General features: G+C 36.3%; 2 protein-coding genes across 7 annotated transcripts in view; both read right to left on the minus strand.

Annotated features, from left to right (window-relative positions):
• The window catches only part of LOC140793409 (endoribonuclease Dicer homolog 4-like), a 72,140-nt gene extending 56,283 nt beyond the window's left edge, over positions 1 to 15,857 (minus strand). For 2 of the 6 annotated variants that reach the window (XM_073144877.1, XM_073144876.1), the window contains exons 1-5: positions 15,743 to 15,857; positions 15,436 to 15,613; positions 14,289 to 14,399; positions 3,022 to 3,162; positions 2,791 to 2,863 (exon numbers count right to left, since the gene is read on the minus strand). In XM_073144877.1, coding sequence (XP_073000978.1) covers positions 2,791 to 2,863; positions 3,022 to 3,162; positions 14,289 to 14,399; positions 15,436 to 15,613; positions 15,743 to 15,801 — 562 coding nt within the window. In that variant the 5' untranslated portion in view covers positions 15,802 to 15,857. The remainder of the gene's footprint in view (positions 1 to 2,790; positions 2,864 to 3,021; positions 3,163 to 14,288; positions 14,400 to 15,435; positions 15,614 to 15,742) is intronic. The other 4 variants (XM_073144878.1, XM_073144879.1, XM_073144881.1 and 1 more) reach the window with 4 other exon arrangements.
• Positions 15,858 to 21,916: 6,059 nt separating this feature from the next.
• LOC140793234 (probable receptor-like protein kinase At1g80640) lies at positions 21,917 to 25,065 on the minus strand. Its single transcript, XM_073144602.1, has 10 exons — positions 24,764 to 25,065; positions 24,175 to 24,342; positions 23,835 to 24,082; positions 23,619 to 23,751; positions 23,444 to 23,507; positions 23,239 to 23,335; positions 23,032 to 23,134; positions 22,784 to 22,902; positions 22,578 to 22,667; positions 21,917 to 22,493 (listed from the first exon to the last, which is right to left on the minus strand). The coding sequence occupies exons 1-10, from the start codon at positions 24,951 to 24,953 to the stop codon at positions 22,329 to 22,331; spliced, it is 1,377 nt and encodes a 458-aa protein (XP_073000703.1). The 5' UTR covers positions 24,954 to 25,065; the 3' UTR covers positions 21,917 to 22,328.
• Between the last annotated feature and the right edge of the window lie 922 nt (positions 25,066 to 25,987).

The raw sequence follows: 25,987 nt of genomic DNA on the forward strand, positions 1-25,987 counted from the left end.
TCCCGATTCTCCTGCTGAGGGCGATAATGATTTAGAGAGAGTGAGATATGGGCTTACGATCAGGGTCCTTAGTCTAATGGCCACAGATAACCGATCACATGTAGTGTCGCCATACACGTGTATGTGGCATTACCATTAGATGTGTATATATCCCCCCTCGATGTATGAGATGATGGATGATTGTTTCTTGAGAGTATTTACCCTGTGTGGTGAATAGCTCGGTGAGCTATGATAAGTATGATTAATGCCTTGGTAGGCATGAGATGACTAAACTACTCTTTTATTGCTATGCATAAATGTAAACACTATGATTGAGATTCGATGTATGAGATGATGGATGATTGTTTCTTGAGAGTATTTACCTTATGTGGTGAATAGCTCGGTGAGCTATGATAAGTATGATTAATGCCTTGGTAAGCATAAGATGACTAAACTACTCTTTTACTGCTATGCATAACATGTAAACACTATGATTGAGATTTATATGAATAAGAGATTGTATCAAGCTTTATATCTGTGTGGACTTATCTTGATACGTTTAGAAACTAGCATGTTCCAGGATAGTGACCGGTAATCTTTATCGATTGCATTGATTTAGTAACTCATGGTAAGTCATTTCAACAAGCATATTGTTATTGCTAGCAATTATAGGCATAAATTGGATATACACATGTGATTTCATTATTTTAGATTGTATGAATCCTACTCGCTGGGATGTAAGCTCACCACCTCTTGGTGGCATTATTTCAGAGCTACGAGACGCAGGTGCGGGTAGCGTGGAGTAGCTGCCTTTCTATTCAGTATGTATATTAGTTGTATTAAGCCCCTGCGAGGGCGTTATGATTGACGATGTATTTTGGACTTTAGCATTGTATTTTGGATGTGTATTTAGAAGGCTTGTTGTGGCCTATAGAACTTGTATCCGGATTCTTATGGTTGAGTTTATTTATGGTGAATTTGTGCTGCTATGTGCCTTGTGAAATCCTTTTACTGACAGGTCATGTGATGCACCGCGTGGGGGGATTTACCCACGCGGTTTACACATGTATTTGGAGGTTTGGGTGTTTCATCCCACCACCGGTTGCCATAGCCGATCTTCCCTCTCCTCTTTAAGTCATCAAGGCCGGGAGGAAGATGCTGGCATGGCCGGCGGACTGCTTCGAGATAAAGAAGCAGACTCGCGCAACCCAAGTCTCGCCTTCATCCCTTAAGTTAATGGATTCAGGTTGGATTTGGATTTCGAATCCAAGAGACCCAACGTGACTTAATTATGGGTGATTGTGTAGGCTGCGGGCCAACTGTAGCCCAACCCAACCAAGTGGGCTTGATTAGTTGATTTGGCCCAATTGAGTAATATATTTAGTTTTAAATTTTTGAAATCTTGATATTATTTCATTTAAAATTTTATTGTTATTTATTATTAAAGGCGGTGATTTTTAGCATGTGGACTAGATATAAGAGATTTCAATTGTTTTATCTAAGACTCAGGTGAGTTGATTTACTCACATATTTATTCATATTATTTGTCGTACCTTTTATCGGACCATGTACTTCTATGTGTGCAATTTAATTATTATAATTCTATGTGTAAAAATATATTATTCAGTGTATAACTATACTTTGTGCAAATTGTAAATTTTAGTGGAAAAAATTATAACTAGTATTTGGTATACTTAGATAACAGTCCCGATATAGATCGATTGTGAATGGTGACTCAAGTCTAACTGAAAATCCAGGGGAAAGTCCTATTTCAGATTACTACGGTGAGTTTCTTAGGTAACTCTGGCGAGGTTAGGAAATAGTTCCAAAATAGATTGAAAAACTTTCTGAGTGACTCTAATCTCTCTCAACGGTTATTGAAAGAGACAAAGTGCATTTATCACATAATGACACCTCCTGATGATCCCAACCGAATCAGTTATGAGAAAAATATTCAAGCATCATCTCGAGGTGACTTCTTGTTAATGTGGATCCACAGAACATAGGCCCAATTGAGACAAATAATATTATTATTATTGAGAAAAATTTCGGTATGTTAAAATTGAGCATGTTATGAAATGTGACTTTTTTTTATTATTATTATCGTTATTATTGTTACTTTCTATACATGCTTAGTAAAATTATCGTTTTATATCACTGAATTTGGATTTTTATTTAATGTTATAAATTTTAGATTTATTTGGCCTTCGAGTAGATTCCACTCATTGAGCGATAGTTGTTGGCTCATAAATTTTCCTCTTCTAATATTTTAAGTAATGATCAGCGTGACAACTAAGCGAGATGCACCAAGACTTTACCTCCACTTAAGACCTACCCATTTACCTTTCCGTTCTTTTAGTCTTTATGTTTTAGACTATTCGTTAATTCAATTTGTTTAGAGACACATTAGTGATGACATTAGTTATTTTCATTTCAATTAGGTTAAATATAAATCAAATTTTTTTCTTTTATTAATTTTTGTAATGGTGTGCTTAAAAAGTTTTAGTAAGGCTTCGTGTATCTCATGCGCATTGAGGTACACGGTTGGTCATGATTCCGATTTCGAATCATGACATTATATATGTTCTTTTTTATATTAAAAATGCTAAGCCACATTGTCACCCGCATTGTCGCCCACCTTACACCTAGGCACTAGGCGGTCGGGTGATCGCCCCCAATCGCAGCCACCTTTCAAAACATGTTAATACAATTAAAACAAAAACAAGAACATATTGGAAACTGGATATTTAGACACAGTAACATGCCAAAAGTGATAGAATCACAAATTAAAAGAAAAGAAAACAGTATTACCTTTCCCAATGATAGGTGATGCAGTCATACCAAATATGCGAGGACATTTCATTCCATTAGTTTTATAGAAGCCCTGAAAACTCTCAACTAAAATTATGAAACTAAAATATATTGGAGCATGATCCAATTATTATTTATCAAACATATGTTTAAATAGACAAAAATGTACAGCTATATTTTGTACCATCTATTATAATTGTTGTTCTTCAATTTTATCTTTTTAATACGTACCTTCATAATTTGTGCATAAGGATGCCTCTTTTGTGCTTGTGCATGATGACATTCATCAAAAATCAGAATTTCAATTTGGTCCATCTTGATTAAACAATGCTGCAAGTTATGTAGCAATATTTGCGGAGTCATCACAAGCACCTGTAGTTGTATAGGAGGTACCACATATCACCTACCATATTTTATGCATAACAACAGAGAACGCAATGACAACACAGATGCAGGATAAGAGGTATTTGATTGCAACATATATATATTTGAGATTATTAATTATGAAACATAACTAACTCACTAAATTTTCCTACATTCCTAGAAAGAGATATCTCTTTGTCAGGCTCCATAAACCAAGATTAAATGCTAATTCTGTTCCTGTTAACATAGCATTAAATCAGGAAAAGAATGTAGATAATTGGCTCTGCCACGTATTTTACAGGATCTAGTACCACAAATTTATTAGCAGCAATGAGGTAATGCATTGGCTTAAAGATGGAATGAGACACCATTCACCTACAATTTAAAGGCATGTTAGTTTGATTGATCTCGAACCTCCCAACCTGAGTTACACAAAATTGTAGCACTTCTAGTTGTTTCGTTAGGACACATCAGGGCCAAAGGTTGGAAACACAACCCCCAAATTTGTATGGATAAAGGGGTGTTTTTGGGACAGATTCCCCTTTATTACAAAAAAAAAACAGATGTCATCAAATAGGCATTAACTAGCTGAGATAAAAAAAATGTGAAAAACACTGTTTTCTTTTGAAAAACACTGTTTTCTTTTTCTTGATCTCAGTTTTTAGGTGGGGTAAGAAAATTGGTATAACCAAGTGAGTTATAAATTGAAATTACAAATATCTATTTATATTAAACTAAGGAAAAGGCAATAAGGTCAATTTAATCATTTTCATCTCTTATCCCAACTATTAGAACCATCTTATCCCTTATTTTTATCTGATAGATCATTACGTTTATTCTTTTTTTCCAACCAAACACCCAAAAGAAAATTTGGATAGCATCATCCCTTATCGCGTGATAAGTGCATGTTTTATCTCTATCCTAATTTTTCCTTATCCTGCAACCAAACAAGCTTCTAAGGTATTAATCCCCACTTCTATTCCTAGGCCTCATTAGGTTGTTGGGATAAAGTCGTGAGATACAAATAAACCCCTCTTTATCCCAAAAAAATTCAACCAAAAAGTTTATAAGGAATTAGGAGAAAAATTGCAATAAGTGACAATTATCACATTTTCTTTATAGTTCTAAGGTGGAATAAGAAACTGTGACAAAGGGAGTTTATCCCTATTTTTGATAAATTACCTATGAGCCCTTGGACCTACCCAACAACTCTCAAACCTTTCATTATTTGAAGTTTCAACAGTTGTTGAATATTGTAATGCCGTAAGATTACAATATGATAAACCAAGATGGTGGGCACATTGCATGACTGTCTTGCTAATATCTTATGATATTTATGTGGTGAAATGATTTTAATATAGGCTCTCCATCTAATTATTTATATTTCTGATAGTGTTTGTGACAATATGCAAATAGGATGTATTCAGTCAAATCACTTTTTCAACATGAATCCCAAAACTAACCATGAGTAGATAGTAAATAGTATATAGTACATTATTTTTCCATATGAAAATGAAATTACAAACATCTACTATAAATCGAACCAAGGAAAGCATAATAAGGTCAGCTTGTGTAACAACCCAAACAAAAAAAAAAAAAAAAAATTTATGGGCACGACGCGACCGGCCACACTGTGGCCAGCCTCGTGCCCATGCAAGCTACGCATGCAGCTTGCGTGGTGGGGGCACCATGTGTCCGCTGCCGCTGCCGCAGCCAACGGGCTGCGGCCAGCTGGCCACGGTGGGCCCCGGCATTGCCGCAACCCCCTCCACCGCCTCCTCTCTCTCTCTCTCTCTCTCTCTCTCTCTCTAAATCTCTCTCTCTATCTATTTATCTCTCTCAGTCTCTCTCTCACTCCACTATCTTTCGCACTCCTCGTCGTCGACGTCAGCCCGCCGCCACCTTCCCGAAGCCGCCGCCACCAGTGAGAAGCTCTCTCTCTCTCTCTCTCTCTCTCTCTTGCCAAAGCTCGTCGGAGCCGAGCCACCGGCGAGAGGCCGGCCGCTGGCTGGCCAGCAGCGGCCGGTGCCCTCCCCATCGGCCCGAGTCCGCAAGCTCCTCCCTCACCTTCTCGCTTTCTTCTCTTCCTCTTCTCTTCTTCTTCTTCTTCTTCTTCTTCTTCTTCTTCTTCCTCTTTATTCTTCTTATTTCTTATTTCTATCTCTTCTTCGTTTCTTTTCCCTCAGTTCCCCTCCCCCTCTTCTTCTTCTCCTTCTCCTCCCTTCTTCTTCTTCTTCTTTTTCTTCTTCTCCTCCTCCTCCTCCTTCCGCTTTCTTTCTTTTTCTTCTTCCTCCTCGGCTTCTACTTTTTTTCTTTTTCTTCTTCCTCCTCGGCTTCTAACTTTTTATACTCTCATATAAAAGGAAACAGGCCTCTTCTCCTTATGTTATAACTAACATTTTATAATAATACTAGAATTATAATATTTGAATCGTATCTATATTATAGACCTAGTTATGTAATCAAAAATAAAGAAAAGTGATTCTAAACCTAATAAACATTTATATTTTAACTGAATTAATTCTAATTAGATAAACGACTAACATCATACTACTTAAATATTTCAGATCCTGAACCCACTTATTTGAGACCCCGTGAACCTCGCTAGCGATGAGTTTCACTCGGTTACCTGACGGACATGAGAGATGCGTAGTTTGTGTCTTCTGATCAGACAGTGAGTAGTCTTATCCCCTAGACGTCTTTCTCAAATTAGGTTATATTATATATTATGTACATGCATGGTTTGGCCTCCAGCATGATTATATGACTTTACCTATTGATGATTACAGTCGAGCATATTTTATCATGCATTTAATTATGCTGATCTGTAATATGAGTACATTGGTGATATATATAGAGATAATTAGGAATGATTCTACTATTATAATTGTATACCGAGTTGGTCTGTAGCATGAGTATGCATGTAATATATTAGCATAAGTATGCATGTGTTGACGATACAGTTGGAGACTACATTGCATCATTTTTCTTGATTCCTATTCCACCTAAATTCCTATTATGCATTAACTTGTTATCGTACTGGATATATGCATTTGATCTGTCATTTAGAAGGAAAACATGAAATGTGATTGATAGGATAGTTGATAGAAAGCGTGAAGATACCCGAGGGGCGCGAGAGTTAGGACGCGCTTGGTGGATGATTGATCACTCGACATAGTCGCGATCCTGTTGGCCTTACGTCCGAGGTCGTTAGTCTGTGTGCGCAGCAAACATTCGGACACATGTCGTTCGCCAGGACATATGTGGCGAGTTATCCTCACGAGGTTTCTATCAACTATGTGGGTGCCCGATCTGGATGGATATTGATACCCTAGCAGGTGGCGGGGTATGATTATATTTGAGATACTCTTGCGGGTGGCGGAGTATGCTCTGAGCTTTCGGACATAATGTTGAGACCGGGTACCGAGTGGTAACGTTCACAAGTGGTCTAGTATGATGATATTATACCGAGATGTCGGTGATGATTTATGATTGTGATGTTGAGAAATACATATGATTTCATTATTATTTGGTTACCTGATTATCGAGTGATCAATATACATTATATATGGTTGCATTTGATATCATAGCATGGTCATGGTCGGCATGCATCATGTGTCATATTTGAGAAAGAGTTATGATAATGGTATGAAATAGAGATTTATTTATACATTATCGAGGATTATATATTCTATCAGTTATGACATGACATATTATCTATTTTTTATTTATGTATTATTGAGGAACATTCATATATTCATTCATGACATGATGCTCTTTCTGACTCATATTATCTAGTACATGATTTACTCTCTGTTTGACATCACTGATTCGGGATAAGGTCTATTCACTGAGCCTTTTGCTCATGACTCTCTTTATTTTTTTTTTAACCCCCTTAGATACGTGGTATGTGATAGCGACTTGAGATATCTTGAGAAGATATTTTAGAGCGATGATGAGGTGAGCTATAGATGCGATGCAATATAGATGATAGTTTATATAAGAATTGAGTTGTACCAGTATTTGATATTTGTACTCTATTGTATTAGACGATGAATTGTATAATACAGATCGAATCATAGTGTACTCTTATATTAGTCGTTTTAGTTGTATCTTGATAGTTTGTTGTGGCTTGCGTGGGTCCTGCCAAATTATGTAGTGGTTTAATGAATATTATTGTGGACTGGGATATTCATATGTTAACAGGTTTATTTGGTTAATAATATGATTTAATTGGTGATGGGTTATGTGATCATGGATATGTTAGCAGGTAGTATTTGATGATGTCATGATTATATGTATATAGGAGAGTATCTATGTGTGACGGGCCCCGCCCGACCTGTCGCGTGTGCCATGCGCGCCGTGTGGGCACGTGGGCGTGCACGTGCCCGTACCGGGCGGGGGCGTTACAGCTTGATCCTTCTTATCTATTATCCTAACAAATGATGGCCGTGCCAATGGCACGTGTCGTGTCATGCCACCATCGGCATAGGGCGTGCATTTATAATATTTTTAATAAAAATTTTAGGATATTATAGATATTTTTAGGTCTTCGGCATGTCAATCCTTAATTTAGGTTTAAACATATGTATTAAAATCTATATTATAATGTTTTATCTTTAGATTATTTTTATAGATGACATATTTTATTAAAGATAAAACAACAGCTAAATATAAATATTATTCAACACATAATATAATTAAATATATTCATTAAAACTAATATTAATGATTGAATACTCTATAATATAATTGAATACTCCATAATAAAATTGAATACATAATATTAATTGATAATAATTCAATAATTAAAACTAACATCTAGTTAAACATTAAATAATGAGAAAAATCAAAGGCTTCATTTGCTAGCACAAGAATAACATTAGAATGTTGCATATCGATATTCTTCAAAACTCATCCATTGATAGTATTATTTATTATAACGTCTCACATAGTCTTCATAAAAATAAAAATTTTACAATTCTCCTATGATATGATATGAACATGCGCAGAAACTAAAATTAATTTAATAATAATTGATGAAATAGAAGAAAAAAAATTAAAAAAATGGCTCCACATGGTACCAGCACGGGGGTGTGCCACTAGCACACCCTATGCCAAGTGTCATGCCATTACTAGCACCACCACCCTTGATCCTAAGTTCCTAACTATCACAACCAAACACCTTATTCTTATCCTACATAATAATTACATCATATCCTCCTACATAATAATTACATCATATCCTTATTTTGCCAACCAAAAATAAAATAAGAATAGCAATATAGCATCATCTTATATCCTGTGATAAGTCCCTACCTTTATCCCTATCCTTGTTTTACCTCTTCTCACAACCAAACGGGGCCTAATGAATGGATGTGGGAGTTCCATGTTGTCAGCGCTCACCTAAGGCAAACCACACCATCTAGAGTTTCGTGTCATGTACATTCAATATAATCAAAAACTATAGTAGAATATTCATAATGGGCACCGCAAAAGATCGAGCTTTGGGGAGGGCAATAAGTAAGCAAACTCACCTCTAATACTACAATACTTTATTTACGATTCAAAATCATAGGCTCTGACAATGCAACGTCTAGGTAGGCAAGAGATAAGCATTATTATCTTCATTATCAAAGAAATTGTTTCCATGAAGTGAAAAAGCATGACACTTAGGTCTATCAATAGTACAATAATTTCTCCAAAGATCCATTTCCTAGTTTTCTAACAAAAGTTGTCAGGATACCAAACACCAGCATCCTCCAGCATCCAAGCTTGGGCAATGTTGTTAAAGGGTACAAAATTCAACACATAGTAGAGAAGTTAAATGTAAGACAAATAAATTAGAAACATTAATTCGGATCCAATTGTAGATTTATATTACTTATGGTAGCATCTTAAATTAAGATAAGATTTAAAAATAGGAAAATTTGTAAAGACGCATTGTTTTATAATATAATTGTAGTTTACACCTTACATTTTCACTATTTGTAAATCGAGCCTTCTAACTTAGCGAATACGTGCAGAAATCAGTCTGGATTAGATTTGAACTAACACCATCAGAATATTCCGTTAAGTAAAGATATTTTATTTTTAAAATAACTAAAATGCCTTTAGTATGACTTAGTTGAGGGTATTTTTGTAATTTTTTTAGTTGAGTTAACTTCAGAAATTTGATTAAGATTAACTAATTAATCTAACGGTACAGTGTTTTTTGTATATATTCACTAAATCATAGGCTTCGATTTGCAAATAGTAAAAATATAGGATGTAAACTATAATTTTATTAAAAGATAAGGTGTTATATGCAAATTTCCATTAAAAATAAGATAGAAATATAAAGAAGAAACTTTAAGCATAGAGAAAATAACTAGGTCTTGATTGGTGATGTTCACAATAAATTTAAGTATTTTCCACAAAATGAATAAGGAATTAGTCTTGATTGGAAAGAGGTACTTAGAGGGGAGTATTTTCTTTACCTTGGTTCTCCAATTCAAAAGCAAAGCAGGGTAATCAGCATGGTTCAAGGTTTCTGTTTTAGTTTCGGTCCTAGGAAAAAAATATTGAAACATTTCTATTGGTTTCGATGTTTCTTTTTCTTTTTTTGTCGATCATTATCTAAAAATAAAATTTCAAATAAACATAAGCAAAATTATAAAAAATAGCACAAAATTTGAATAGGATCATGCAAATGGCATATTTAAATAAGTTTGCTGCCATTGATCAGTAATTCAAAGAAAGTAATGTTGGTGTTACCAAATGTATTGTTGTTAATTAGAGTAACTACTATTGTTACTATACTTTTATATAAATTAAGGTCATGTTGCTCATGTTAGGAACATGGATGGCCCTGCCGGCGGTGTACCGACACGTGGCACGAGGGGGTGCCGTGCAGCACCCCTCCTAATAGCTTCGCCATCGACCTCATCGTCGAGCTCACTGTCGTCGCTGGCCTTCGCCGACGCCGCTCGCCCGAGCTCGCATACAAGAAGGGAACAAAAAATAGAACGGTGGATGCACTATCGCGCCAACCCGATACCACCAAGCTTGCAACCTATTCTTCTCCTACCTTTCCCTTCCTTGACGAGCTAAGGTATGCATGTACATCTAACCCAGATATTTTGAGATTGTTGCAAGAGGTGTTGGATGATCCGGAGCGCCGTTCAGAGTTGGAGAATCGAGGCGGTTTGCTGCTGGATCGCGGATGCATTCGAGTGCCCGCAAATGATAGATTGCGGCAGAAATTATTGGAGCACTTCCACCAAACTCCAGAGGCTGGTCATGAGGGTGTCTTGAGGACGTATAGGAGGATATCTCAGAGTTGCACGTGGCCAGAATTGAGGCGGGATGTGAGGAGTTTTGTCCGTGTTTGCGAAGTCTGTCAAAGGGCTAAAGCAACCACATTGAAACCGGCCGGATTACTTCAGCCTTTACCTATACCGGACCGTATTTGGGAAGACAGTTCTATGGATTTCATAGAGGATCTACCGCTGGTATGTGGTTATTCCATTATTTTTGTGGTGGTTGATAAATTGAGCAAATATGCGCACTTTTCAGCATTGTCATATCCATTTTCAATCAAGTCAGTGGCTAAAATTTTTGTAAGAAATATTGCTCGGTTACATGGCATGTCACGCACGATTGTTTCGGATCGTGATCATTTATTTATGAGCGACTTTTGGACGGAATTTTTCAGATTGCAAGGGACTCGATTAAACTTTAGTTCAACCTACCATCCACAAACGGACGGCCAAACCGAGGTGGTCAATCGAGGCATTGAACAGTATTTGAGGTGCTTTGTTGGAGAGATGCCGAAACGATGGTTGGAGTTCTTACCGTGAGCAGAATGGTCTTACAACACCGCCTACCATAGCAACATTGGCATGACTCCATTTGAGGTGGTGTATGGATGCACGGCCTCGACATTACACGCTTATGAACTAATGGCATCTACAGATCAGACAGAGGTGGACTTAGCTTTGATGGATAGAAACGCCATATTGAGAAGGTTGCGTGCCCATCTTAAACTTACTCAAAACCGCATGAAGCAAGTTTATGATCGTAGCCATCGGGAGCAGGAGTTCGACATCAACAGTTGGATGTTTGTGAGGGTACAGTCGTATCGACAGGTGACCTTATGTCCGATGCGTAACCAAAAGTTAGCACATCGCTACTTTGGTCCATTTCGGGTGTTAGAACGTATTGGTCCGGTTGCATATCGTTTGGAACTGCCGGAGGGGTCGAGAGTGCATCCTGTCTTCTATGTTTCATTGCTGAGGGAGTGGATTGGTGATCATGAGGTCGTTGGATCAGTTCTACCGGAGCCATTAGAGGAGATAGAGATCGTAGAGCCAGTTCGTGTACTTTTTAGGCGACGACGACGACATGGTACTAGATTAGAGATGGAGATTCTAATCGAATGGCTTGGCAAGCCATCCGATAAGGCGACATGGAAGTTAGAGACTGATATCTTGGAGCGTTTCCCCGACTTTATACCTTGAGGGCAAGATGGGGAAAGCGTGGTGGACTAATACACTTTGTTAGAATCTTTTATTATTACATTAGTTGTTTATTTTCATTAAAATAAAATTCCTGTAGGTCACGTTCGAACACAGGAGGGGTCGCGTTCGAACGCCCTTGCGAACGCCTGCATCAGATTCGCAAATACAGATAACGCATAATGTGTGTTCGAATGCGATCGGGTGAGTTCGCAAGCCGCATTCGAACGCCTGCATCGCGTTTGCACATACAGAGAACGCCTTTTATGTGTTCGAACGCGATCGGGTGCGTTCGAACGCGATCGGCAAGAATCCTCTAGAATTATGGTTACTTATTGTTATTAGGACTTGTTAGCTAGCATCTATAAATATGTGGATGGCAGCCAAATTCATTATCCTATTGGAATATTGATTTCTTGCCTCTTTATCATTTTTCTACCCTAATCTCCCTCCTTCCTCTTCACCAACCTACCACCTCTACCGTTGGCAAGGTTTCTCCTAACTTCTAATCTCCCTCGACTGTCGATTTCTCCCTCTTCTTTGGGATCTCGACCAATTCTTCCCCTTCGTCTATATTCGTTAACCACATCCACCATCCACCTTCATCTCCATAATCTTCCATAATCCTAACATCCACTCCACCCGTCACCACCACCATCACCCACGTTATTTCGTGTTTTCGTCCCAACTGTAGTTCGAATCTGCGAAGGGCGTAAATACGAAAATTGTAGGTCAGGGAGTTACGGATCTAATCCAGTTGGTTTCGTAATTTTCTGACTACAAGAGAATATATGACGAATATTTTCCCACGGTTGCACGGACTGATTCCTATAATAAATCTAGATCTTAAAGAAATCGTTCCGTAGCCTATCTTTTGGTACAAGAACCCATCAAGAAAAGGAGAAGATCAAACTTATATTGAGCAGACATAGTAAGAAAGCATATGAGGAGATGAAAACACTTAACTTTGGCAGAGTACCTTGCACTAAATAGAGATGAATAGAGAAAAACAACTCATATAGCGAACCCAAATAGTTGAGACTAAGAATCAGAATTTTATTCTAAGAATGTATTGAAAATCAGAAAAGGCGGCCGCCATGGCAGCTGGCCCACCAATCCGCCTAGCACTCGTGCAAGGCGGTTTGCAGCCTTGGCTGGTGGTTCGACCTATCAACCCGTCTTATCAGTTGAATGACAGAAACGGGTCAGATTATCTACTTAAAACAACTAACCCATTATATATAAAAACTCTCATCTCTTTTTTGCTGCTCGCTCCCCTCTCTCTCTCTCGCTGCTCTCCTCTTTTGCTAACAGTAAAACTCTAAATCCCTAACCCCTTTTCGATTGTCCTCTCCGGCTCTCCCTTCCACGGCTAGCAGCAACAAGCGACGAGACAGCTAAGGCGGCGGCTTGCTGCAACAACAACGAAGCGGACAATGATCAGTGGCAGAGGTATGGTGTCCAATTTCCACTATCCTCTTTCCCTCTCTCTCTCTCTCACGATCTCACTCTCTTTCACTCTCTCTCCCTCTCTCTCTCACTCGTCTCTCTCTCACAGTCTCTCTCCCTCACTCTCTCAATCTCTCACATAGTTTGAAGGGTTTTTTATTTTCAAATTTCAATTCTGTCTTAATCAGCTAATCTATTAGTTCTTAATTGAAGTAAATCAATTATCTGCTAATCTGTTGAATTACTCTAATCTATTAATCACTTAGTCTATTAATTTGTTAATCAACAATCAATTAATTTGTCAAATGTTGATTGCTAATCTATTATTCTTCCGATTGTTAATTATTTTACTTAATTTTCTCTATTTTTGTTGAATGTTTTTTTAAGAAAAATGTGGTATTGTTAAATGTTAATCACTTAATTTGTTTATTAATAATGATATAACTTTTAGTGTTAATTTTTTGTTGAATTAGCTTAAAAGTGAGTTGATTAACTAGAGGAAGTAATCAGTATATAATGTATATTATGTATTATATAAGTTTATTGTTTTATTTTTTATTCTTTATTTTTTATATTAAAAATACTGGACCGCCTTGTCACCCGCCTTCCACCTAGGCACTAGGCGGTGGGGTGACTGCTCGCCACCCCCCAACCACCTTTCAAAACATTGTTACTTATTGATTCTGCTCTATTTGAGTAGTTTCTATTCAACTACCTTAATCAAAAATTTATTTCAAAGTTTTTCTCTTTAGCACCATGCATAAACATCCTTAAATTACAACTCACTAAACTATTGTGCAGTACTTGCACATTGTTTTTTGTGAATTAGTACATAATTTCAGTTGTTTGAATATATCTTGGTATCTTGCCTTCACTTGTATCCTCAATAATAACTTAAGAGCCCTTCTTTCAAGACTCAATCGTAATTAAAACCATCATAAGACTTGTCCTCATGATTGGAATATTAGGAGCCAGATTTGGTCACCATGTAACTATATAAGACCTAAGCAATGATAATACCAAGGTACTCAAGATCATAGGTCTATAGAGAAAACTAGCTAAACATGAGTGCGTGCGGACTATGAATAAATGCAGTAAAAAAAAAAAACTTTTTGTATCAAACATCTGCTAATTGCCTAATCAAATTGAAAAGAAACTAGTAATGGACACTGAAAAATGTAACAGTACCTCAGATTGTTCAATTTCCTTCTTCCATTTGTAATGATCATTCAAATTCTTCCTTGCCCCATAGTAACACCGAACTTTGAGATCAGTGGAGTTCTCAATTACCATGGCTTGCTACAAAAATATAGAAGGTTATTTTTCTACTAAAATCTAAAAAACTTTACTAAAGCTCCATTGAGTTGAATGATATCTCATTTTTCCTATAACTAAACTATAACAGTTTCATATGTGGAAACTTTAAGGATATAAAACCTACAAGTTGATCATTTAGTTGTGCTAGATACAGGAGACAAAAGAAAAAGAAAAAAAAGGACGAAGTAAACTAACTTATTGAACAAGTAGAATTAACTTGATGTCAGAGCAGAGATTCTTAGTTCGAATCCTGCCAAGCTTATCCGTCGTTTAAAATATAAAACTTCTACTTATTTAAATTAACTCTACTTGAGCTAATTAAAATTTCTCAGGAGTGTTAGAATATGAAATATAAAATCGCTGTCATCTAACAGCTTAAGTTTTTAGAGTAGCTGTGAGTTATCTGAAGATAGGTTTCTATTTTCTAAAATTAGCATATTCATAAGTCCATGTGAGAAAAAAAAATGACAACATGAGCATTGTCATCAACATTGTGGAGGGATAGGTACTTCACAATTGATAATAATTAAACAAATTGCCTATGCAAAAGTCATAGATGACAGAAGGTGAGCAGAAAAAAGGCATCATAAAACAATATCAACTAGGCAAGTGTTTATGTCAATAAAACGATTACGAGTTGTCCCGGAAAAAAAATGTACAATTAGATTATAGACGCAGGTATGGTGGACTATAAAAATCTACATCATCCGATATAGATAAGTATATAATTTCAAGTTCTTCTAATGGACACAATTTTACTCCATCTTTCAAGTTCTTCTAAGGACCAAAACTAACGACAGTCCAAAAAACGAAGGATTCAAAAATGGGCTTTCCTGCATCTATTAGAAGAAAATATTTCAAGAAATCGAATGATTCAAAATTGGGCTTTTCTGCTTATATCAGAAGAAAATATTTCAAGAACTCGAAAATTTGGCTTCAAACAACAAAAGTGATACCCACATCACCACAACCATAAAAAGCTGCAAGCATCCAACTAAGGATGTGTGAAAGCGCATACCTGCCGAACGAGGGGAATGGTCGGAGCAAGAAAGACGCAAACTTTCTCACTCGGCTTCCTTATGAGATGGCCGAGCTCGTACATGAGCAGCACCGCTATATGCGTCTTTCCACACCCGGTTCCCAGATAAACGATTATGTTCCCCTCCACCGCCTTCTTGCACAGCTCCAATTGATACCTGAAACCCCACCGATTTCAAGAAGATTCCAGGGGGGAAAAGAAATTTTAAAAAAAAAACCCAACAAAAATTCGACATAAACTCCCATAAAAAGAGAGCAGAGGAGGTGACCAGAGTGGAAACCATTACTTTCTCGCGATCGTTCTCGGATCTTTCGATTGGATTGGAGATTTCGTGCTCTCCGCCATGGTGGCGAGAGAGGAGGTGATCAGACTACTCAGGACTGACGACTGAGGTCAGGCGCTGCGAACTTGTTGAACAAAGGTATTTTATTAATATTACAAGGGCCAAATTTAGAATAGTAAAATTATAAGGTGTAAACCAAAAAAACACACTTAAGTACTTCGAATTACGTAGGGTGTGAAATAAAAAAAAATCCTCAAATGATAAATTATTGAATCAAAGTTTCAAATTCGAATTCGAGCTTCATTTTTAATCTTTTCTAACTATTTCTATAAAGTTAAAATTAATTAATTAATTTCCCGTTGAAGTTTAATAGGATTCTAGTACAATTCCTGGACTTTTGAGGGTTTATGTAGAAAAATTAACAAACCAGTACATAAAGTGTGCGTGTGCAAAAAAGAACATGCCTTCATGCTTAAGTAAGCATATTCTTCTCCCAAGATTTATGATATTTTAAATTCGATCCCTGTACTTTTTGCATTTCCAAAATAATCCCTCATTTTAAATTATTTAATAAGAATTATATTTGCACGAAAAACACTTCATTTTTGCAAGTCGAGCTTGTTTAGCAAGTGTTATCTTTTTCTTTTCGTTCTAATTTGTCATTAATGCATGCTACTTTCAGTGTATTATTAAATATCAATTAAATATTATTAGAATAGTAAAAAATATTATTATACTATCTTCCTCTTATTCTACCTTTCAAAAACTTTTCTTTAGTTAAAGATATTTTTATACTTTTTATATTAAATTATCATTGGTACGTATACAATAATATGTGCTTTAAGGAATATACACATAAATATCAACTTTAGATAGGCATACATATAAATAAGCAATTTTCAAAGGGTATACATGCAAAAAAAGCCCCTCTAAAATTGGAAAAGATTTTCTTTCTTAAATATAGAGTTGAAGTCTAAGTTTTCCCAACTAATATAAATCCCTTCAGGTGACTATGAAATTAATTTAACATATCAATTCTATTCGAATAATATATTTGTCGATATCATTAACGATAGTGATCATAATATATAATCTCTCACTATTATTATATAGAGCTAAATAATTATTTGGGCAAAAAGGACAGAAAGATAATTATGATAAATTATCAATTGAAAATATAGACATTAGTTAAATCACAACACATTATGTAAATTATGTGCACTCTCAAATAATATCATTTAGAATATCTTCGCTCCGAAAAGCAATAATCGACCCACATTTTTTGGTCATTTTGCTATTTATTAACAGCACGAAACATTGCTAATTTTGAATGAAAAATCTAACCGTTGCAATTTGGTTTGAACCGAGGAGATAAATGAGTTTTAATGTACAAGATGATAAACTAAAATCAAATAAAACAACAAGAGATTAAATTATAATTTGTTCCCAAAAACATAGGCTTTCTTTCCCATGGGCCTCCATCCCATAGGGTCAGGTGCTGAGCCAAGCCCATAACTCTCTTTCTCTCATTTGATACAATATTGCAATAAAGAGTAGCATTATGAGAGTAAGAGAAATCCAAGAGTAGATATAAAATATTTTCCTTTTTCCACTGACTGAATATTGAAGGAATGGCCTTCTTTACTTTTGAAATGAAATATCACATTGTTATTTCTTTTCAAAAAAAAAATGAATGAAAAAGAAAAAAGAAAAAACACATTGTTTATCTATCATAGCTAGGTTTTTTTTGTTAGCCTGTTTTCCATCCATATTTTTGAATATTTATTTGGGTACGCTACATATTTTATTATCTATCATATAATCTAAACTTGTATTCGAAGATACAAATTAGGACAAATACAAGAGTGTCAATTTTTTAATTCATCTAATGCCATTTCCCTTGGAAATGACAAAATTTATAATATTTGGAGCATCAACATATTGGGATTCTTGATCGTGATACAAATTGGACATGACCAACTCGTATGGAACTGAATTATTTTTTATTTTTATTTTAGATAAAAGTAAGAAAACTTTTGGTTGGTGCGTTCGAACACCTGCACAGCACATACAAAGCACTGTTTTTTGTCGTTCGAATGCGGTTGAAGAGCATTCGAACGCCTGTCAGTTAAGTTGTTTTGTATTAAAGTTTGTTTATAGTTTTTGACAATTGGCTACCCTCCAAAGATATATAATAGCAACCACTTTAGGATTATTTATTATTGGAGCTGTTGTTTTGCATCTAGGTTTGAGCCAACCTTCTTCTAGACATGATCAAATGGCCCAGCCCGCCCATGCCCGGCCCGACCCGGCCCGGACCCGGTTTAGGCCCGGCCCGGCCCGAGCCCGAACTACCTATGGGCGGCACGGGCCAACCCTTTGCCCGCCCGACCCGGCCCGAAAGCCCGCCCGTTTAGCCCGCAACTAAGCCCGCCCGTGCGCTTCTGACGTGCTTTGCCCGTTTGCTACGGTAATTTACCATTGCTACAAGAAAAAAATTTTAGTATTATACCATTTTGCATTATTTTAAGCAGACTTTTTAAAAATTTTAATTTTTTTATTTTTTTTTTAGAGGAATATAAATATTTTTAAAAAAAACTAATAGTTAAAAAAATTCTAAAAATAGCTGAAATATGGGTTGGGCCGAGTGATTGGTGGGTTGGGGCGGCCCGCCCGATCTCTCACGGGCCACGGGCGTAACGGGCTAGACTATTCTAGCCCGGCCCGGCCCGAGTGATTAATGGGTTGGGCCGTGAACAAAGACTTAAGCCCGCTTGGCCCGAAAAGCCCGGCCCGAACCCGGCCCGGCCCGCCCGGTTATCATGTCTACCTTCTCCTTCCTCCTTTCTCCTTTCTCCCCATCGGTATTCACCCCGAGCTTACTTCTACAATCAAGATTAATCCTTTGTCATTTTTCCCTCATCACTCCAACAACCAGCCATACTTGGAAGCTCCCTTCTCCTCCCTCATCTTGTTCAAGATACTTTTTCACCCACCACAACCATCATCCTTTTCCATAACTCTAACCCTAACCGCATCACCAACTTTCATCATCCATGTCCATCCTATTATTCCTTGAACTTTGGTCATTATTTTTTTTATATCTTTTAATCTACCTACCCAATTGATAAGATTTTTAGTTTCATTGAATTTCTAACTTCTAGAAGAACAACATAATTGAATCCCAAATTATTCAACTATTCCATCAATCCCTATTGTTTTTGAAAGTTTCATGTTTAATTGTGTCCAAAATAGCAACTAGAATCAACAATTATCTTCTAGGAGTGCAATTGCAAAACAGTACATTATTTTGTAATCATTTCACTGGCATAAAAACTATAAAAACACCCACATTAATTGCAGCAAAGAGCTTACTCATATGAGATTGAGCACAAAAAAAAAAAGAGCACAGTGGGAGCTGGTCCCCCCTTCAGATAGCATTTCTTGTCCTCTACCACAACAAAAGGGCAAAGCTAAAGTTCATTAATATGCCAACACATTTTGCCCCCCACTTCTGCTGCTGTGTACTTGGACACAACTAAATGTTTTGAACTACTAGCTGAGGAAAAGGAACTCAAAATGCACATGCTCACATGAATATAGTTCACTAACCTAATAATAAATGATTGTACTATATGGTTATATGTCTATTAAGAGGGTCAAATGAGTCTTTCTATTATGTTTTGAGCTCTGTGTTAACTACTATTACAAGTTGACATCTCACCAACCTGGTATCTTTTCTAAGGCAAAAAGTAATATTGCTTAGATTATATTATAATTTACTAAACTTAAGCACTTAATTCTCCTGATCTAGTTATCTAGACTATGTTGCAATCATTACTCAACAGTTAATGGGAGTGTGAAAAAGACTAAATTATCTCCCCAAAAATATAATATGATTTAATGATAGCAGAGATAGTTTGACCATTTGAAGTATATGAATGTACTTAAAATTTGAAGTATATGAATGTAAGTTGATATTGGACCAAATAATAGGGGTGTAAAACACAATTTACCTGATTGTTAGCCATATGTTGTTCTATAAGAAGGAAAGTTATTAGGTCATTTAAGCTAACTGCATTAAAGTTATATGGTTGAGATTAATAACAAGTTGAAATTTAGACTATCAAGTAAGTCCCAACAAGCCCTATATACTGTTGCTATAGTTCTCACCAAACTAGATCAGACTTTATGACAATTTGAAGAATTCAACTTCTTTTCACAGTCTAATAGGCTTCACATGTTATTGCCTATCAACATCTTTATTTCCATTTCTTGCTCCATTTTTAAGAAGAATAGTCATCAAATAAATTTACCAATGCTTGCTTATCTGAATGTCTAAGATACTTATGCTGACAGTCATATCTGTTCTGCAATTGTTAGTACTTCAGTTTATTAATCTACACAAAAACTAGAATGGTGACATCTATACATCACAACAAGCTCTCAATTGCAAGTCTCATGAGTCATGACTGATTAGTCTGTATAAAACTATCTGCAGCTGAACATGTCACAACATATCTGCTTCAGCTGTTAATGCATTTTATGCGACGGCTTAACAGAAGTCAGCCATTGCATAAATTAGCAAAAAGACCTATCTCAATTGTAAAAGCTTGTGCATCTGTCATCCAATGATTCAATGCTAGATCTAATCAATCTTAGTCTTGCTGACAGTTTCTGTCAAAACCACCAAAGTTGACCTTCAGACTGATCTTAGAGCATGCATGCATTTTTCATGCTCAATGGTTTTTTGAAGTTTTACTATTGCCAATTGGTGTCACCAGAAATATTGAGACTATGTCAGCAAGATCCAATGAAAAAAGAAACTCACAGTTCAGTGCATATCCAACAAGTACCTATCTAATGAAATAAGAATTCATCCATACATAACCTACAGAATCATTTATCACTTTATACGACGAACGAGCATACTTAAAACTTAGAAGAACTAGAGAAATTCTAGATATGAAGTGACAAAAGAAGGAAAATTGCATATGATGATTGTCTTCAGCATCAATAAACCTTCAAAATTGCATTAGTCATATGCATTGGAGACCAAACATGTAAAGGCACACCAAAACTAGAATTTAAGAGAATCCACTCATCCAATCTTACTTCTTGGAACCTATATAAGTATTCTGAAATTAAGAGATAAAAGTAAAGCATACAATTCCCTTGTCTCTTTTGGATCACCCATCTACTCAAGTACAAACATATTCCAGAAGAAGAACAGTACAATGATAGGACTCAGCACCATGCTATACCATGTGGCTTAGGAAAGTAAGACCTTTGTGACCCTTGCAGTTGGTGGTGGTCATTAACATAAAGCATGCTCAGAACCTGGACCAAATGACTGATTCTTTCTTATTTGTCGCATTAGTATTTGTAAAACTTCTAGTTTAAAACTATCATACTAAATTTTCTAGATGAGTGAAGTGACCAGGCTTTCAGACTAGGTCAATGATAGAACAAGAGATTAACTATATATCACAGGTATGCCAACAGCTATGCCTCTATGATGCTTGACAACCTAAAGGCATAGAAATTGAGCAATGAATTAATCCAAAGATGGGTTAGAATATGGCCAATTCACATCTTTATCTTCTAATCCTACAAAAATATACACAGTGAATATTCCAGATATTGGACAAGTTGCCAATCAAAAGATCCCAAAATAGAAATGCAGTGTTACTGAGATTGAAGCAAAAGTACAAAACTTAATAAACACAGAAAGACAAAAATTCTTAATATGTTTGAAATAGTATGTTTTATATGGATAAGAAAAAAAAAAAGCTTCTAAAATATATGAACTTTGTTTAGAAGTTCTATGCAACATCTGAAAGGAACAGACCCACATGATTTAGCTAATCACAAATTGGGTCTTATGAAAGACAATTTTACCAATTTCACATCCCATCACCATATTGAAAACTTCTATTTGTTTAAACTGGAAAATCTTCTCGTTAAATGGGTTCCAGGAACCATGATGTTCTCAAAATTAACAAGCTCAGGAACTACATGATTTCTTCAAAGTAATATGGCAAAGGGCATGACATTTCTTGAAGTGGAAAACAAGTTGGTGATGCCTTAAGGTACAAATAGTTTCTAATTCTAATGAAAGGATTTAAACAAAACAAATATATGATGAATCAAAGAAGTTCAAACTCATCTGGCCCAGACTAAAATGCTCAGTGTATCACTATAACTTCATTAATATACATTCAGATGCTGCAAGGTGGGACTTATTTTCCTTCCTCTGTATCACCAAGAATAATAACCAGAAGTCTAGTTTCTACAATATTATCAAGTCAAAATGTTCAAGAAGACCAAACTATACAACAAATTTCTCGACAAGGGAACATAAAAAATAACACTGAATTTATAACACCAAGTGGGGTGGGGGTGGTTGGGGAGGCTTTTCCTCTGAAGTAGACCAACATTTGAGCTTCTCCAGTTTGATCATTGAAAAATTATGCACAAGCAAATGGGGCAGATACATCATATGGCAAATCAAACCAGGTGGTTAACAATGAAGACCAGAATATCACTTGTAAGCATTCATCAACTCATGATCAACTGACTTGTTTGTTCATTGAGCAGAAAGTTTTTGATGTGCCCGAGGTGATGAATCTACAACTCTAAGTGTTCCTCCAAGCTCCACGGGCACCAGAGGAACAAGAGAGTGAAGGACATCAGTTATCAATGGTCTATAACTCGGTTCTGGCTGGATACATAGCACGGCTACCGCTGCAACCTGGACAAATTTACATATCGATCTGGTTAGCAAGGAAAAAGTTGATGTTCAAGTCAAGAAAGAAGATTAGATCCAGGGGAGTACTTGATATAAGTGTTTGAGATCCATCTTATCTCTTATTACGGGGTCAACTATGTTTGGGACCTTTGATCTGTCAGTCAGCTGAGGCATGGCCTGCATACAATAATCATTTTCTTGGATATATCAAAACATCTTATTGAAGAGGATCTAATAGATTCCGTGATCCAATTTATACTTTTGCAGACAGTATAGGTCAAAGAATTGCATACCCATGTCACGATAGATTGGCATTGAGATGGTGTCATCTTTTCAACTGGCTTCCTTCCCATTAGAAGCTCAAGAAGAACTACTCCAAAAGCATAAACATCACTCTTCTCGGTCAATTTACCTGAAAATTCAGTCGTCATCATCTATTTTAACTAATATGTGTCACCTTCAAATTAACAGACAGAATTCCTTTAAGGATGATTTAAACATAAAGGAATAGATGGGAAAAAGACAGAAGAGAGAGGAATACCGTCTAACAGGTACTCCGGAGCTACATAACCCAGCGTGCCCGAAAGTTTTATACTTCCTTTATTTAAATTACCACCAGTTACAGCAATACCGAAATCTGAAATCTGTACCCGAAAACAAAATAATACAATAAGGGTACATCTAATCATTTTCTTTCTGAAAATAAGAGTGCAAACATATAGACTCAATTATGAGAAGTTAAATTTACCTTGGCATTAAACTCTGAGTCTAGAAGTATATTGGATGACTTTATATCTCTATGAATCACAGGTGGGTTGCAGTGTTCGTGAAGATATTCTAGTCCTCTGTTCGGCATTAAATTAAGAACTTGTTACTAAAAAATAAGCAATCATGGTAACTATTCAGAACTGACACAATACGGGAAGGGGGGAAAGCAATATCTAGATGTGGACCTTGCAATATCAAGTGCAATTTTCATGCGGATGTGCCAACTCAAAGCTGTCCCATGGGATGGCCCTACAAAATAATTAAAAAGAGAAAAAGAAATCAAGTCCAAGCTTCTCCTGTCTCCAAACCAATATAGACAATCCAAAAGCGATAATTTTAGAAGGATGAGAAGAATGATACCATGCAATTGTGTTTCCAGGGATCCATTCTGCATTAGCTCATAGACAAGCAGCCTTTTCTCTTCATGAACACAATAACCCAAAAGTGGAACTATATTTGGATGCCGAATTCTTCCAAGCAAATCCAGCTCATTCTGCTCACAGAGAAATCAAAATTAGAAGGCTGCGACCAAAATGAACAAGTTGAGCAAACAAGATCCCCATCCATATGTTTTACCTCAAACTTTCTTTCACAGCCCAGGACACCTCCATTCAATTTCTTTATAGCTACAAGCACTCCCCCCTCGAGCGACGCTTTATATACACAACTAAATCCTCCTTCACCCAAGATATTACTGTCACTAAATTTGGTCGTCGCGGTATCCAACAGTGAATAATCAATCATCTCCAGGAATCCTTTCTTCCCCATCTTTAATGAATTGAATTTTTTCAATATTGGAGTTAATGTAAGACCTTTAGCAGCATCTACAGCATACAGTCAAAGCAATAAACAAGATGCCCTATAGCAAGCACAATTGCAAAACAATAAATGTAATTGTGAGACACAAGTAGCAAACCTGAGCTTTGGATGTCCTCAGATTTGCAAGTTTGACGAGATTTTCGCCAAATGATCCAGGCGAACAGTGTCGATAAAATGATCGTAACGACAGCAGCGGAAGCCAAGACGATTGCGACAGTCAATTCTTTGTGGAAATGACGATGTCTTTCCACTATGATCTGCATCACTGCATTCAGAACAACACATTACAGATGTGGATCCAGTCATACACACTGCTCCAAGGATAAAGGGCATCAAACACTAAATAAGTTGCCTCTCCTGTATACGTTTGCATTATTTAACTTCTTAAAAATTAAATCTTTGACCAAGAAATAAGCAACTGTAAAGATCCAAAGCAGAAATTTTCTTCTGGGTGGCACAATAAACCAACAATCATTGAATACTAACACTGCAAATAAGCAGATTAAAAAAAGAAGAAACTTTTTCCGTCTAATCTTGAAGATAAACTTAAAGTCAAACACGAGGCGAGAAACAAAGAGATTTGACAATGTGGTGGCGTAGAAACTAAAACCCAGAAAGCAAACGAAGTAAAAGATCACAAAAACCACTGATCTCTTAATTGCAACTTCTCACTTCCTAGTTCCTACCTACAGGGGGTGACGCCACGGATGGAGAAGATAAAGAAACGTTCTTGGCCTGAGGAGAGGAGAGCGGGGCATGGATGGGAGCGAGTTCTCTGGCATTGGTGGGAACTGGGAAGAGGAAGGAGCACAAGACCCAAAGAGTGAGAGGAGCAAGAAGTGGGAGGGAGGGAGATGGGCTCATGGCCTCCTCCATTAAAAGGACGAACAGCAACAGCAACAGCAACAAGTTTATCGAAATCTAGAGATGGAACTATGGAACAGAAGACCAAAGTGGGCAGAGGGGATCCAAATGATACCATGGAAATAGAAAGAGAAAAGGAAAAGAAAAGAAAAAAAGACAGTTTTGAATGTGCTTTTTTTTTTGTGGTGATTTTTTATTTGAGCCCCTTGTCTGTCCTGGGATTTGGTGATATAATATTTTTGGGGGTGTTTTTCGTAAAAACAATAAAGGGAAAATGGGGTAGATAATGACAGATGCACGGAAAACAGGAGAGCACTTTCCATCACTGTGAAGAGGATAATGACAAGTATGCGGGCAGTTACCAAAAAGATGAGACACGGAGGCAGGTGGATATTGACTAAAACACCCTTTCTTTTATTTTCTAACAGTTATAAAGAGATTTTTATAAGTTACACCCTATATTTTAAATATTTTGTGATTCATGCTTATTTTCTTTTATAATTCTTATTTAACACGTTTACGTTATTTTGACTAACTAACGTCAACCAAATTACTAAAATACTCTCATAATTCTCTTTCGTTTTCTATATCTCTCCGCCATCTTTTCAAACTACTCCTCTACCGTCGCCCATCGCTGCCACCACCTATCTCCTCCCCTCCCTTTTCTTTTATTTTTTAAGAAGAGAAAAAGAGGATGAAGAAGATAAGAATAATTTAGATATTTATAAATTATTTTATATATTATAATAAAATATTTATTTTTTAATACTGCCTAAGTTAACCTATAGTGTTAAATAAGAATTATATAGAAAAATACACGATTCGCAAAAGCAGAGTGTGAATCACAAAATAGGTAAACTATAAACTAAATTAGAAAAAGAAATATTTTGGATTGAATATAGATGGAAATATATTTTGGAGATTTATTTTGTGGAGATTGAAATTTATTAAAAAAAAATGTCCTATATTTTCTATTTATATTCATTAGCACCTTATCTATAGGTATTTATTATCTGATTCCGCTTTATACTTTTAATGCTTTAAAA

The sequence above is a fragment of the Typha latifolia genome, chromosome 8 (assembly GCF_019914945.1).
Source record: "Typha latifolia isolate L0001 chromosome 8, TyphaL0001v2, whole genome shotgun sequence".
In the NCBI taxonomy this organism is placed as follows: Eukaryota; Viridiplantae; Streptophyta; class Magnoliopsida; order Poales; family Typhaceae; genus Typha; species Typha latifolia.